The sequence below is a fragment of the Doryrhamphus excisus genome, chromosome 18, assembly GCF_030265055.1.
Source record: "Doryrhamphus excisus isolate RoL2022-K1 chromosome 18, RoL_Dexc_1.0, whole genome shotgun sequence".
NCBI lineage: Eukaryota > Metazoa > Chordata > Actinopteri > Syngnathiformes > Syngnathidae > Doryrhamphus > Doryrhamphus excisus.
Window position 1 is genome coordinate 9,379,828 of NC_080483.1, and position 13,029 is coordinate 9,392,856.

The 13,029-nt window shown below is 38.8% G+C and overlaps 1 protein-coding gene across 1 annotated transcript; it reads left to right on the forward strand.

Moving 5' to 3' along the window:
• The first annotated feature begins 7,671 nt into the window (after positions 1-7,671).
• miip (migration and invasion inhibitory protein) lies at positions 7,672-12,752 on the forward strand. The gene is made up of 9 exons (XM_058054970.1): positions 7,672-7,892; positions 8,259-8,411; positions 8,487-8,589; positions 8,671-8,782; positions 8,858-8,937; positions 9,003-9,129; positions 9,879-9,975; positions 10,046-10,165; positions 12,475-12,752. The coding sequence occupies exons 1-9, from the start codon at positions 7,866-7,868 to the stop codon at positions 12,598-12,600; spliced, it is 945 nt and encodes a 314-aa protein (XP_057910953.1). The 5' UTR covers positions 7,672-7,865; the 3' UTR covers positions 12,601-12,752.
• The last annotated feature ends 277 nt before the right edge of the window (positions 12,753-13,029 follow it).

Genomic DNA, 13,029 nt, shown 5'->3' on the forward strand with positions numbered 1-13,029 from the left:
TACTGAATATGTGTGTTGGATGGGTTCACTATGGGGCATCTCTGATTTCACCTTCAAAGACCCCATGTTTTGGTTTGCAAAAGTTACTTTTCCATCTTCTAATGGTAATATGGCTTCATGGGCACCAAACATGACAAAAAACATCATTTCCTCCACTTTGGTTTTGGAGTTGTTTTCATGCTTTTCATGAGGCCATCAAGTAAAAAACAGGGCTGAATGACAACTCGAATAGTTGAACAAGATCATGTTGTTCGTCTTTGGAGGTTGTCTGTGGACTGAGTTTGACTTATCTGAGATTTTTCCTTACCTGCCACTTCGGGCCTTAACCAGAACTGTGCCTGTGGTTTTCCACTTCCTCACTATGTTCCTCAGAGAAGAACCTGACAGCTGAAATCTCTGACCCGGCTTTTGTATATCCTGCCTCTAAACCAGGGGTCTCAAACACGTTGCCCCGCGGGCCAAATGTGGCCCGCAGGACACTAGTTTGAGGCCCCCGCCTTGATATGAAAGTTTAATGTTAGTGCGGCCCGCGCAAGTTTGATATGGATGCGGTATGGTATCATGTACCCAGAAAAAATTATTACGTTTGATTAATGTTCATGTTAAAGGTTAAATAACTGTTAATAGTTACCACTTCCACACGGATAGGGAGGATATGTTTTTGGCTATTTAAGTTTAAAGGAAATAACTTGAAGGCTACCGTTTAGGTCGCTAGCTCTCTCGTTTGCGAGTTAGAATGTGTCTCAAGACCCTGCAGTTGCGCAATATGTTGTAAATAAAAAGAGTATAAATGTGACTATAGTCGTGTTTTGTCATGTCTACAGGGCTCTAATAATGATTTGTTCATTTTAATCTGAAAAAAATAATTTGTCTACCCACCGACTATATGTATGTGGTTTCTTAAGTTTTTATTATTTGCCGTTTTTATTATTATATTTATTTATTTATTACTGATTGATTGATTTTCTTTATTTTTGATTTGTTTATTTATTTTTCATCTTATTTTGTGTAGAAAAATAAAAAGTAAGATATTTGAGAACAGTGGAATGTTTTATCAGAGCTTTTATTGTAGAAAATTGGAACCAAAGCGAAGTTTTTTTTAATTTTTTTGTCAATGTGTGAATGTGAGTGTGAATGGTTGTTTGTCTATATGTGCCCTGTGATTGGCTGGCGACCAGTCCAGGGTGTACCCCGCCTCTCGCCTGAAGACAGCTGGGTTAGGCTCCAGCACTCCTGGGACCCTCGTGAGGATAAGCGGTAGAAAATGAATGAATGAATGAGTTAATTGGTGACTCCAAATTGTCCATAGATATGAATGTGAGTGTGAATGGTTGTTTGTCTATATGTGCCCTGTGATTGGCTGGCGACCAGTCTCGGTTGTACCTCGCCTCTTGCATCAAGTCAGCTGCGATAGACTCCAGCATATCCCTGCGACCTTCGTGAGGACAAGCGGCATACAAAATGAATGAATGTATTTAAAATGTAATATTTCAATATATTTTTAGATTTATAATTCATTTCCTGTTACGCTTTCACTCCTGCAAATTGCCTTACTAAAAATGGAATATTTCCTACCTCACAGTGTTGTCATCATTGTGCACCGGATTAAAAGCAAAGTCATTATGTGCTAATAAAGAATAAGTGCTTGCTGAGTCATGCCAGAATGAGAAATGACCTTCAATGGTTGAAGGTGATTGAGATACTAAAATATCTTTATAGGACGGCACACAGTAGCATACTGATTGTGGCTGCAGTGCTTATTGGTCATGAGCGTTGACTGATGGCCTTGCAGCCCAGCGGGAGGGAGGTAGAGCTTTGCAGCTGACTTGATATTTTATTCATAGATTTGATTGAGCCATGAGGAAGCTTATACATAAATATTCATTGTGTGTCATGCCTGTTTGTTTGCCTCCTAGTACACGCCATCTACTTTCATGTTGGAAACCTCAAGATTGCTATTAGACATCCACATTGTCAGAGAGGCAATGGAGTCGGACACAAACCGTAGTACAGTAAACCTCGGATATATCGGATTCAATTGTTCCCACTGGTTTTGTCCGATATAAGCGAAATCCGTTATATGCGTATACCGGAAAATGTCCGTATTACGCATATATCGGATTTATATCCGGTATATGTGTAAATCGGATTTTATCCGTTATAAAAAGGCACATTCTTAACTATGTTTCCAATGTACCTGGACGCGCAGGCAACGCTGCAAATGACGTCGTATAGCGGCCTGTCACGATTCGGCGAATCGGAGCGCCACGATGCGGCCATCCGATATATGCGAGGGAAATTTAATGGAAATGCATTGGAACAGGACTGGAGATTTTGTCCGAAATAGGCAAAATCCGTTATAAAAAATCTGATATATGCAATGAATTTTTATTGGAAATGCATTGCAAAAAAATCTTTTCATTTTTATCTGTCCGTTGTGAGCGAATTTCCGGTATATCCGAGGTTTACTGTATAAGAGGTTAACCAATGCATAATAAAACTACAGTAAAGCAAAAATGCTCATATACCTAACAGGAAGTTGTTTGCACCTATTGCTTGTATGGTTTATCACAATCGCTGTATAAAAATAGGTTATAATAAAAGTAATCCTGTTTTGAAGACCCATAGCAGGAAGGCGTATGCAGAGTCACCTTTTCAAAACTGTGGATTGAGCGCCACTGGTGGTATAGGGGGCTCATTCTTGTGGTGCTATGTATTTTTTTCCACTTTAAAGCAGAGAACAGAAATTGAAATTTCTTTTATTGTTCAAAAAAAAGGCACAAAAAAGAGCTTCATTGTTTGTGACAATTTCTATTTGCTTTGCTATTTTCTTTGCTGGCGCACCGCTGACACTCCAGCTGGTCAGTGGCCAGCTGTGTTTGCATTGCAGCAGCTTTTGTTGCTTTATTTTGTCATCATTGTCGTTGTCGTATCCCCCCTCCCTTCCCTGCTGTGTATCAGAGGACCCTAATGATGTTTACAAGCAGAAGCGGTCAATTGGACCATTGGTTGTCTTGTTTAGCTTTCATGAAAAAGTAGTGGACTCTGGGTATTGTGATTAGTTGGCCTCAAAAACAAGCTTAAAAGCTTTTTAATTATTATTGTTGATGAGTTTTATGTATCAGATAGAGAGGAGAAAGGGTGCACAAGTCGAGTTAAGAGCAAATGTGGTGGAGGAGGCAATATGTGTGCAAGAAAGACCCTTAGATATACAAAAGAAAAAGTAATATTAGGAAGAAAAAAGTCTTATTTCTTTAAAGAAAATAGTCATATTAGGTGGAAAAATTGTTACAGTTGAGAATGCTGCAACATTACAAGAAAACAGCATGTCCTTGCTATTGGTGAGTTATTGAGACACCCAGAAGTTCATTCATTCATTCATTCATTCATTTTATACTGCTTTTCCTCACGAGGATCATGGGGGTGCTGGAGCCTACCCCAGCTGTCTTCGGGCGAGAGGCGGGGCACACCCTGGACTGGTCGCCAGCCAATCACAGGGCACATATAGACAAACAACCATTCACACTCACATTCATACCTATGGACAATTTGGAGTCGCCAATTAACCTAGCATGTTTTTGGAATGTGGGAGGAAACCGGAGTACCCGGAGTAAACCCACGCACAGAGATGACCGTGGGTGGAATTGAACGCTGCTCTCCTAGCTGTGAGGTCTGCACGCTAACCACTCGACCACTGTGCAGCCACCCAAAAGTTTATTTTTGTATTTTGTATAAGTAACATCCCTGTAAAAAACATGTAATGATCACATTAGTACATGTTATCGGTGTTGTAGAAAGCCTAACGCTAAAATGCTAAAACTACTTAACATTGAGAGACGTCCTGAAGTAACCTCTTTTCTTGACAAACTTTGGACTTTCCAGTCTGTACTTTCGGATCGTATTCGGCATCCAACACGAATGATTGTATTTTAAAAAGATTTAAAAAAGATAAATTGCCATTTATTAGCAACTTCTATATCGTTTATCAACTCCTATAAAGTTGGTTTCGGCAGCTATCCAGAAGTCCTTGTGACCAACCACAGCGGAGTGGTTCCAAAGGCTTAGGGAAGTGACCCTCTTTTACTCCCAACACAGAGTCACAGAGCTGTTAATAAGCCCACACCAAGTTGCTACCTCTCCCCTGGGGAAACTACAGAGTAGAACAAGGTCCAGTCCTTCATGAGGAATGACCTTACTTCCAGGACACAAACTGTGGGTCGAGGTGAGTCCAGTCAGAAAAATCTCTCACAGAACCTTAAGCTCCTTACCCACCAGAGAAGTGACGTTCCATGTCCCAAGAACCAGATTTGGTTGTGGTGATATTATGAAAAAAAAGTCACAATATTGCAATGAAAAAAGTCTTAAAGAGGAACTGCACTTTTTGGGGAATTTTGCCCATCATTCACAATCGTAATGTGAAACATTAACACATTTCTTACCCATTTCTGTGCATTATAACACAAGAAAACAAGTTAATATGAGCTAGCTAACAATGAATGTCATTGGGATACACCTATTTTACTCTAACAACATTACATCATTTGATTTACATGCTGTGATCATGCATTACACTGACGATAATATGTAATAGTTGCCATATCTTGCCATATTTTGATGATTTAAAACACATTTTGTGAGACTTTGACATTGAAAATGCCACTTCCACTAGTTAAAGTGTGTTTTCTTTGCTGTGATGACAACCCATGGTCATGGCCAGGGCGATGGCCCATGATCATGTGACTTTGCAGCCATGCAGCCTTCATTCTGCTCCCAAATAAAAGCAATAATTAGCAGGTTTGTTGCTTCACTACTGATTTATTGACATTTTTTTTATAGGCCTGACAGAAGCCGTTAAACTCTGCACTGGCGTATAAAAGATTAAATGAGGTCACACCGCTGATGGACTCGCAGTACCAATCACACACCAAAACGCCAATGCCAGGAAACATGGCGTCTTCTAACAGAAGCGTGAGCCAACATAATAGTGATAACATGCCTGCAGTCACTAAAACTTGTTCGGTATTCATTTGCTGTACTTTAATGAGACACAAGTTTATAATGTTTAATATCAAGAGATGAAAGTTGTTATTTTTAATATATTGATTCTAATTACATAATGGAAAATTATAAAAAATAAGACAAAATATTCAGAGAAATTCAATGGCTCTTTTTGAGTGACGTCGCTGTGCTTGCTGTCACATTAACCATTACAGTTGAAGTAATTACACCCTCCAAAATTGCCACTTCGATTGGTCTGCGGGCATGAAAATATTTTATATTTCCAGTTCACTTTAATTGGTCACACATCCATAAAGGGCCATCACTGGGTCCACCATATGGTGATGGCTGATCTACCATGTGATCCGCACAAGCCAAAAATACAAGTGAAGGAGTAACAACCACATATAAGTCGCATTTTGGGGGGAAATTTATTTGCTAAAATCAGCAACCACAAACAGACATTTCATCTTGAAAGGCAAGTTATAGTAATAACAGTAAAAGTATAAAAACAGGCAAATGCTAAGGTGGTATGTTAACAGTTATTCAGATAACTATAGCCTAAACAACTAACTTTACTTGTAGCTTGTAATCTGAGAGGAAGAAATTGTTTTGTTTTGTTTTTTTTTAAAAAGGGCTACATTTCTAAAAAAAAAAAAAAAAAAGTAACTTGCCATTTATTAGCAACGTCTAGATCGTTTATCAACTCCTATAAAGTTGGTTTTGTTATAGTAATTACAGTAAAATGTAGAAAAACAGGCTAAGGCTAAGGTGGTATGTTAAGTTATTCAGATAACTATAGCCTAAACAATTAACTTTACTTGTAGTTTATAATCTGAGAGGAAGAAATATTGTTTTTTGTTTTTTTTAAAAAAAGGGCTACATTTCTAAAAAAAAAAAAAAAGAGTTGGTTTCGGCAGCTATCCGGAAGTCCTTGTGACCAACCACAGCGGAGTGTTTCCAAAGGCTTCCAAGGGAAGTGACCCTCTCTTATTCAAAATGAATATAAAATGAATGTCCAAGAGTGAAAAGAAATGAGTAATCATACTTGCAATTATGTAAACAAACATGTTTGTGGGTAGAAGCCCTGCCAACCTTGTGGTCACATTGTGTCAGGCAACGAAGGGCAATGACAGCTCTAATCTCCTTGATCTTATTGGCATCCACACACACTATCGATCTGTTCCCTTTCCTTATCTCACAGGAATCTTTCCATCGCAGGGCCTCAAACACCCGTCTCCCACCTGCCAGCAGCCTCTCCCGCTCCATCGGATGATTTAGCTCTCTTATGTCACCTATGAAAAGAGGCTGTGTGTGGGGTGCAAACATCCAATTGTACCTTTTGTGCTTTTGTCGTCTGTCTTCTGTTTCTTTTCCTGTTTCTCCTCTTGGTTCATGTGTGGAGCTACAATGAGTCAGATGAGAGAAGCTTTCAATGACGAAATTAGATGCTAACTTCATGTCGGATCATACACAGAGAGGACATACACGCATTACTATATACTTTCACTTTATGCATAACATTAACGTCCAGTTTGGACTCTTAGGAAAACAATCAGTTTTTTCAATTCCTAGTATGTGTTTGATCATACCTGGCAATGAACCCTTTTCTGATTTCTGATTTTTCCTATTAAAGAAACTGCCTGGAGTTGGGTCAAGTACAGTGGTATGAAAAAGTATCTGAACCTTTTGGAATTTTGTCAAAATCACACAGATGAAAAAAACAGTGTCCGCTTTAACTAAAACCGCCTAAACATTTATAGGTTTTCCTATTTTAATGAGGATAGCATGCAAACAATGACAAAAGGGGGAGGAATAAATAACTATAATTATTCTTATTTTGCAGTCACCATGGGATAATTTGTTATGTATGTTAGCTTGTTTATCAGAAATAAGAGTGTTGATGTTATTGTGTGTCTGAAGGCTAATGAGCAATAGCCGCCGACAGTAATTGTTTAAAGGGCACCGGCGGGAGGTTAATCGGAGAGGTAGGCAAGGAATATACAAGCTGACGACTGGCACTGTTTCATCATAATGGGGTGCACCTGGGCGCCGCCATGGTCAACTAATCAAACGGGACCAGCCTGCACGGCTCTGGTGGAAAACGAGCCGTGACTGGAATACAGAGTGTTGCCTCCACGTCGTCATTGAGCATCAGGGGCCTGAAGGGCGGGCGGCAGGGGCTCAGCCGTGACCCTGCAACACCTGCAAAACACTCATTATAGCGTGACAATGGATGGATGGATTTAATGTACATGAAACTATGATGAATTATGTCACTTGTGTCACTCACCTGGAAAAACAACAAATATGACTTTTACCTGAATTATCTCTGTGCAACTATACAACTAATAAAGATATTCAAAACTCTGTGTGACGTAACAATGTTTATGATTGTGATTCTCCATTTTGTCTCTAGTCATGATGAGAAGATTTAATTTGTATTTTTTATTACAGTATATAAATAAACATATCGAATGTATTTTGCATTCTTAATTTGTGAATGGCGCTCTCTGCTGTTACAATCAAGCAGCGCTGCTTCGATGTAAACATAATTATTCCTTTAAGAGCCTTCTTAGCAAGGCATTATGGGAAAAAATATTAACCAATCAGATTGCTGGAGTTGCTTGTTGCTAAGGAGACGGTGGCGAATCGCAGCATTTAAATCACAGAAAGAAAATGGCGTCATTTGTCGACGAGGCAGTGATACGTGAATTTGATGACCTATTATTACTGCACAATTTGATGTAAATACATCAGAACGTTAGCTATTCGAGGCAGTGACGTTTTATCATCTAAATGTGTTGTTTGTGGACATAAATTACGTATTATGAGAAGGTAATGAATTACGTCCGCTAGCTAAAGAAATGAAGCAGGATAGCAAACAACTGAAGGTAAGAGAGACTCAATATTGTATTTTAGCAGCGACTATTAGCTTGCACTGTTTTCCTTACCATAACACATTTAAAGTTAATAAGCAGTTTATTGCACTACAGTGCGTCTAAAAAACGTCTGGAGACAACCCATGTATTCTGTGTAAACTTTATCGGGGTAAATACAACAACGAGTTAGCTTTTAAATTATGATGTAATTGCCGTTTGTTTGCTATTTTAAGGCGTATCGTTTAAAGTAGTTCACCTGATAGTAATTCTCCCTGGAAGATAAAGCTTTTGCAACTAAAAAAAAAGCTAACTTGCATTGTGCTGAAATGATCCATTGCATTAACAGCAATCTATTTTTCTTACTTTTCCTAACTTAAGATGTGTGAGAGACAAATGGGCACCCGGGGTCCCACCCCTTCACCTTTTTTGACCCCCAAACGCCAAGTGATAGCTGAGAAGGTTTCACCATTACGAATATCTTCACATGGGGATGGCATAAAGTCCTCTCTGAAGTCTTGCAGCAATGAACAGGTGAATCAAAACACATGATTGAAAGTGTAAACATCCTATTCTTAAATATAGTATATCAATGTTTTTCTTTCTTAGAGGAAGATGCAGAATCGAGTGACGTTCCAGACCGATACCCATGCTGAGGAACCTGCACACAGGAATCGTCTGCATCCATTACTTGGTTATGATTGGATCGCAGGTACATGGCATTCATGGTTGTTTTCTAATCTCATTAAACATACATTTATATGCAAGATAAGCACAGTCTGTTCCATTTAAGGAGTCCTGGATGCACAAAAAACCCTGGGGGAACACTCTGATGACTTCTACAATGATCTGCAAGCATTTCGAACACAAAACAAAAGAGAATGCATCCACCAGCCACACTCTGAGTGAGTCCTGCTCATTGTGTTGTGTTGCTGATGCACAACTCGTCTCCTTATTGTCACTTAATGATCGCCCCATAGAGTTCCCCGGGATATACACTCGGCACTGACGCTTCTTGCAGACAGAGGCAGCCCACAAGCCGACACAGATACTCATGAGTGTAAGAGATCAGTTCTTGTTGGGTGTAATTCATTATTCTAATATCCTCATCTTGCTCTTGTTTAGGTACATTCACTTATAAGATGAACACCAGATTGTTCCCTATCCCGGTTCACTCTCCGGAATGTTGTCCTGTGTGCAAAAGGCTAAAATCCTCACACCCGCACACCATGACTGAACCAGCACACGTCAGGTAAAGAGTAGTTGGGAACCTGAACGGCAATTGTCACAAACTTGATCACTGCATTTGGTCAGTTTCTGAATCATAATCATAATCATAATCATAATAATAATCATAATATAATAATATTCATAATATAATCCTAATCATAATATAATCATAATATGATCATAATATAATCATAATCATAATAATAATTTTAAAACTGTTTAATTTAAAAACAATGTTTTTCAAGCCTCAACATGCTGTAGTGGTTATATTAAGTACATTTTTAAGTTAAAATTGTTAAATGTTTGGTTAATAATAATTGATTTGAACGGAGTAAAACCTGTACTTTTTAAGAACAAACATGATGATTAAAAAAACAAAAAACAAGCGATTATAGCAATAAGATCAACTGTACATAATAAAGCATTTCGCTCTCTGGTGGCCGTCTCTGGTATTGACGAACCCACTATACTACATACATAATGCTTAAAATAGTAATAGGTGATTATAAGGCAAATAGAAAAATTGTAATAACAACAACTAATATATTCATTTTAATAACCTATCTCGAAACAGTTGTTTATTACAAGTATTTATTTCTTTGTGTATGTATTTCACAATGAACCTTGCTAAAATGTGACATAAACATGCCCTGTGGAGGCATACTAAGTGGCGTGTTCCACCTCCAAGGGTCAATTATTTGTGTCTTTTGTGTCTTTTTCATGGTTTCAAAAGCAATTCACTGTGTGTTTTTGTGTGCGACCATTTCAAAGGGTCAGCATCCCTCGTGCCAGCATTCTGTCTCCTTACAAGTACAAAGCACATCGTCGCTGCAGCTTTGATCCATCTGACAGTTTGGGCTTACCATCGGTAAGTACTGTACACTTAATGTTCACATTGTATTTTAGCTGCGTCCTTATTTGTCTTTACTGTTATACAGCACTGCCTTTTGGGCTGGTCCAACAAGGTTCAAAGCTTCTTGCCCCCACCCAGCAACCTGGACCTGCGGAGTCACCTCATTAAGGACAACTCCACTGAGCAACCAGCTGAAGAAGGACAGGTGATGTTCTTAATTCTTTACATTTTTTGTATATATTTTTTCTTATATACACCTGGATCTTTGCTATTACGAAACCACCACCTTTTCTCATTTGTTGTTAGCATAACAGATTTGTGTGCATGTACTTTACTTAATATAAACACCATGTTCTAACTGTATAACAAATAGTAATGGCCATATTTAATAGCATGTGTTATTGGTTATCAGCCAAACATCATTAAATGAAGTAAAACTTAGTGGTAAAGTTTAATAGTGTGAAAAATGAGTTATCATTCCAGTGTACAATGAGGTACTTCATGTGGCCTCCACCTCAATGACCTAGAGCACTATTCGAAACTAACTAATAGCTTATCCACTTGAAAACATGCAATGGAACACAGTACGTCTCTTCTTAAGACACACTTAATAGAAAATAAGCCACTTCAATAAAAATAATCTTCAATAATCAGCATTTTAGTCTGCTCCTCCTTTCATGAATGATAATATAATGATAATATACGCTGACGAGATCCCTAAACTAGATTTTCCTCATACAGAAACAAAAATCTTCACGTCTCAAGAATAATTTAAAAACAAAAAACTTAAAAGAACACAATGCCACAATGCGAAAAAGCCTCCTCGCATGGAGGTTGACTTCCTGCAAGCGTTGACGCACAGTGGGGCTCCTGATGCGGGTGTTGTTCATGCCGAGTGTTTTCTGTGCTGTACGACTGGCACGGCGAAACCGTTCTTGCTCGGATGGAGCGATCCTGGTCGGGAGTTGTCACTGTTGTGGCATTCATGCAGGTTTCTGATTTTGGGTTGAGAACAGCCCAAACGCTTGGCTATATCACTGTAGCTCAAACCGGCCTCTACCATACTCAGTGTGTATTTGGTATTGTATTGAGACCAACCCATGTGCAATCAACTGTGACAACATGACAACTCATCATTATCTAAACTACCCGAGCATTAAGTCAACAATAAATCCACAAGGAATAAATTAAAACCCAAAACTTAAATTAAAACTCAAGTATAAATATGCATACATTTCTACCTCAAAGTTTCTAGTAACTGTCAGTATAGCATGGATAAATATTACATGTATGGAATAATTGAAGCTGTGCTGAAGGGCCACTCGTTCTCCACACTTGTTGAATGAAGGTGCTCAAAGAAACCTGGATTGAATGTTGTCTCACCTTTTATTCTTTGCACTAATCGACTATAAAAACTTCTCCTGATGCTTTTGCACATGTTCAAGTTTATGCTGTGATTTTATTTCTGCCTGCATTTGTTGGGACATCAGAGACATCTTTTACACAATGAATACACCCCTCTCAAAAAGAAACATGGTTGCTATGTGGCGACAAATGAGCAAATAAGGCATTTATTTAAAAAAAAAAAACAACATTTATTGAAATGTAGTTAGCCAGCGTTAGCCACCAAGCTAAAAGACAGTTGACTGTGCTTCACAGTTCTTAAGGCGTCAGTCAGTTCGTGAGGTTTAACCATCGTATCCGTTAGACATGCAGACTGCACTTTGTTCATTCTGTTGTTGTAGCAGGTTAAAAAAAATACCTTTTTCAAGTGCAAGATGCAATCATCTACATTTTTTTTACGTGGGCGAGGGTGCAAAGTGTCTTCTTTTCACAGGAAAGGTTGCCGACCCCTGGTCTATTTGATGTGTGTGTTGCAGAGTATGCTGTGTTTGTGCGAGTTGCGCACACATAGTGCTTTTGTGAGTGAGGCAAGAGACATGTACTCATAGCACACTCACAACAACACTTTCTTCTTGTCCACCAATAACGTTCACAGAGGTACATTCACCAACACCACAATTCACGACCTCAGTCTTACATCATCATCCCATTAAGTGTTGAGCTGTGTGTGTTGGTAGGTTGGTAGGTCATGAATGAGAGAGCGGTTTTGTATCGGAGCTCATTAGTAGGTGTGCCTAATGTAGTGACCATGAAAGGGATTATATAAAAATAAATAAAAATAAATAAAATAATAATAAATAAATAATAAAATTAAATAAAAAAACTGTTTAATTTTTTTTTAATTTAATTAAAAATTCAAAAAAAAGAAAAAAAAACTTCAACTGTATTATGGAAAGCAGGAAGTGAACAAATGTAACAGTTACTGATTGTAAAAGTACCAGATGGAGGGGTAGGATTTAATACGCTTTGCTTCTTCCTACTCCTTTTGGACATGTGGAACTGTGAACTGATTATGTGATGCATTCAATTGTAATCTGATGCATGTTCAAATGAAATAAAACCATTACCATTACCTAAGACTTCTAAAGTGGTCATCATGTTATTTTCCAGGATCAGGTAACCAGAAGCGCTCACTCTGACCAGACACCACCTCTCTGTCGATTGGCCCGTCACAACTTGCAGCACTTTACCCCCAGAAGAAAATTAAGACGCATACCTTCTTCTACCAAGAGTTGACTACACACCCTCAAAAATGTTTTATTTACAATATTATCAAGGCAACTGTAAAGCTGGCAAAGCTACAGTACATTGTGTGTGTCTTGGAGATATTCTTGTCAACCAATGAATGTCATGTATTTAAATAAACGTACTGAAATTTGGATCATTTATGTGTGATGTTTTAGTGGTCGAGTTGTTAGTGCGCAGCTAGGAGTTAGGAGGATCAGGGTTCGATTCCACCCTCGGCCATCTCTGTGTTGTTCTCTGCATGTTCTGCTCGTGCATGCGTGGGTTTTCTCCGGGTACTCCGGTTTCCTCCCACATTCCAAAAAACATCCATCCATCCATTTTCCTCCGCTTATTCGGGTCCGGGTCGCAGGGGCAGCAGTCTGAGTAGGGAAGCCCAGACTTCCCGATCCCCGGCCACCTCCTCCAGCTCCACCGGGA

What these genes read in the sequence shown, in the direction of transcription:
- miip (XM_058054970.1), top strand. Translation starts at nt 7,866, where the DNA reads ATGAAGCAGGATAGCAAACAACTGAAG. An exon ending in CGACACAGATACTCATGAGT is followed by an intron (nt 8,938 to 9,002) that starts GTAAGAGATCAG and finishes GCTCTTGTTTAG; the next exon opens with GTACATTCACTTATAAGATG. An exon ending in ACTGAACCAGCACACGTCAG is followed by an intron (nt 9,130 to 9,878) that starts GTAAAGAGTAGT and finishes ACCATTTCAAAG; the next exon opens with GGTCAGCATCCCTCGTGCCA.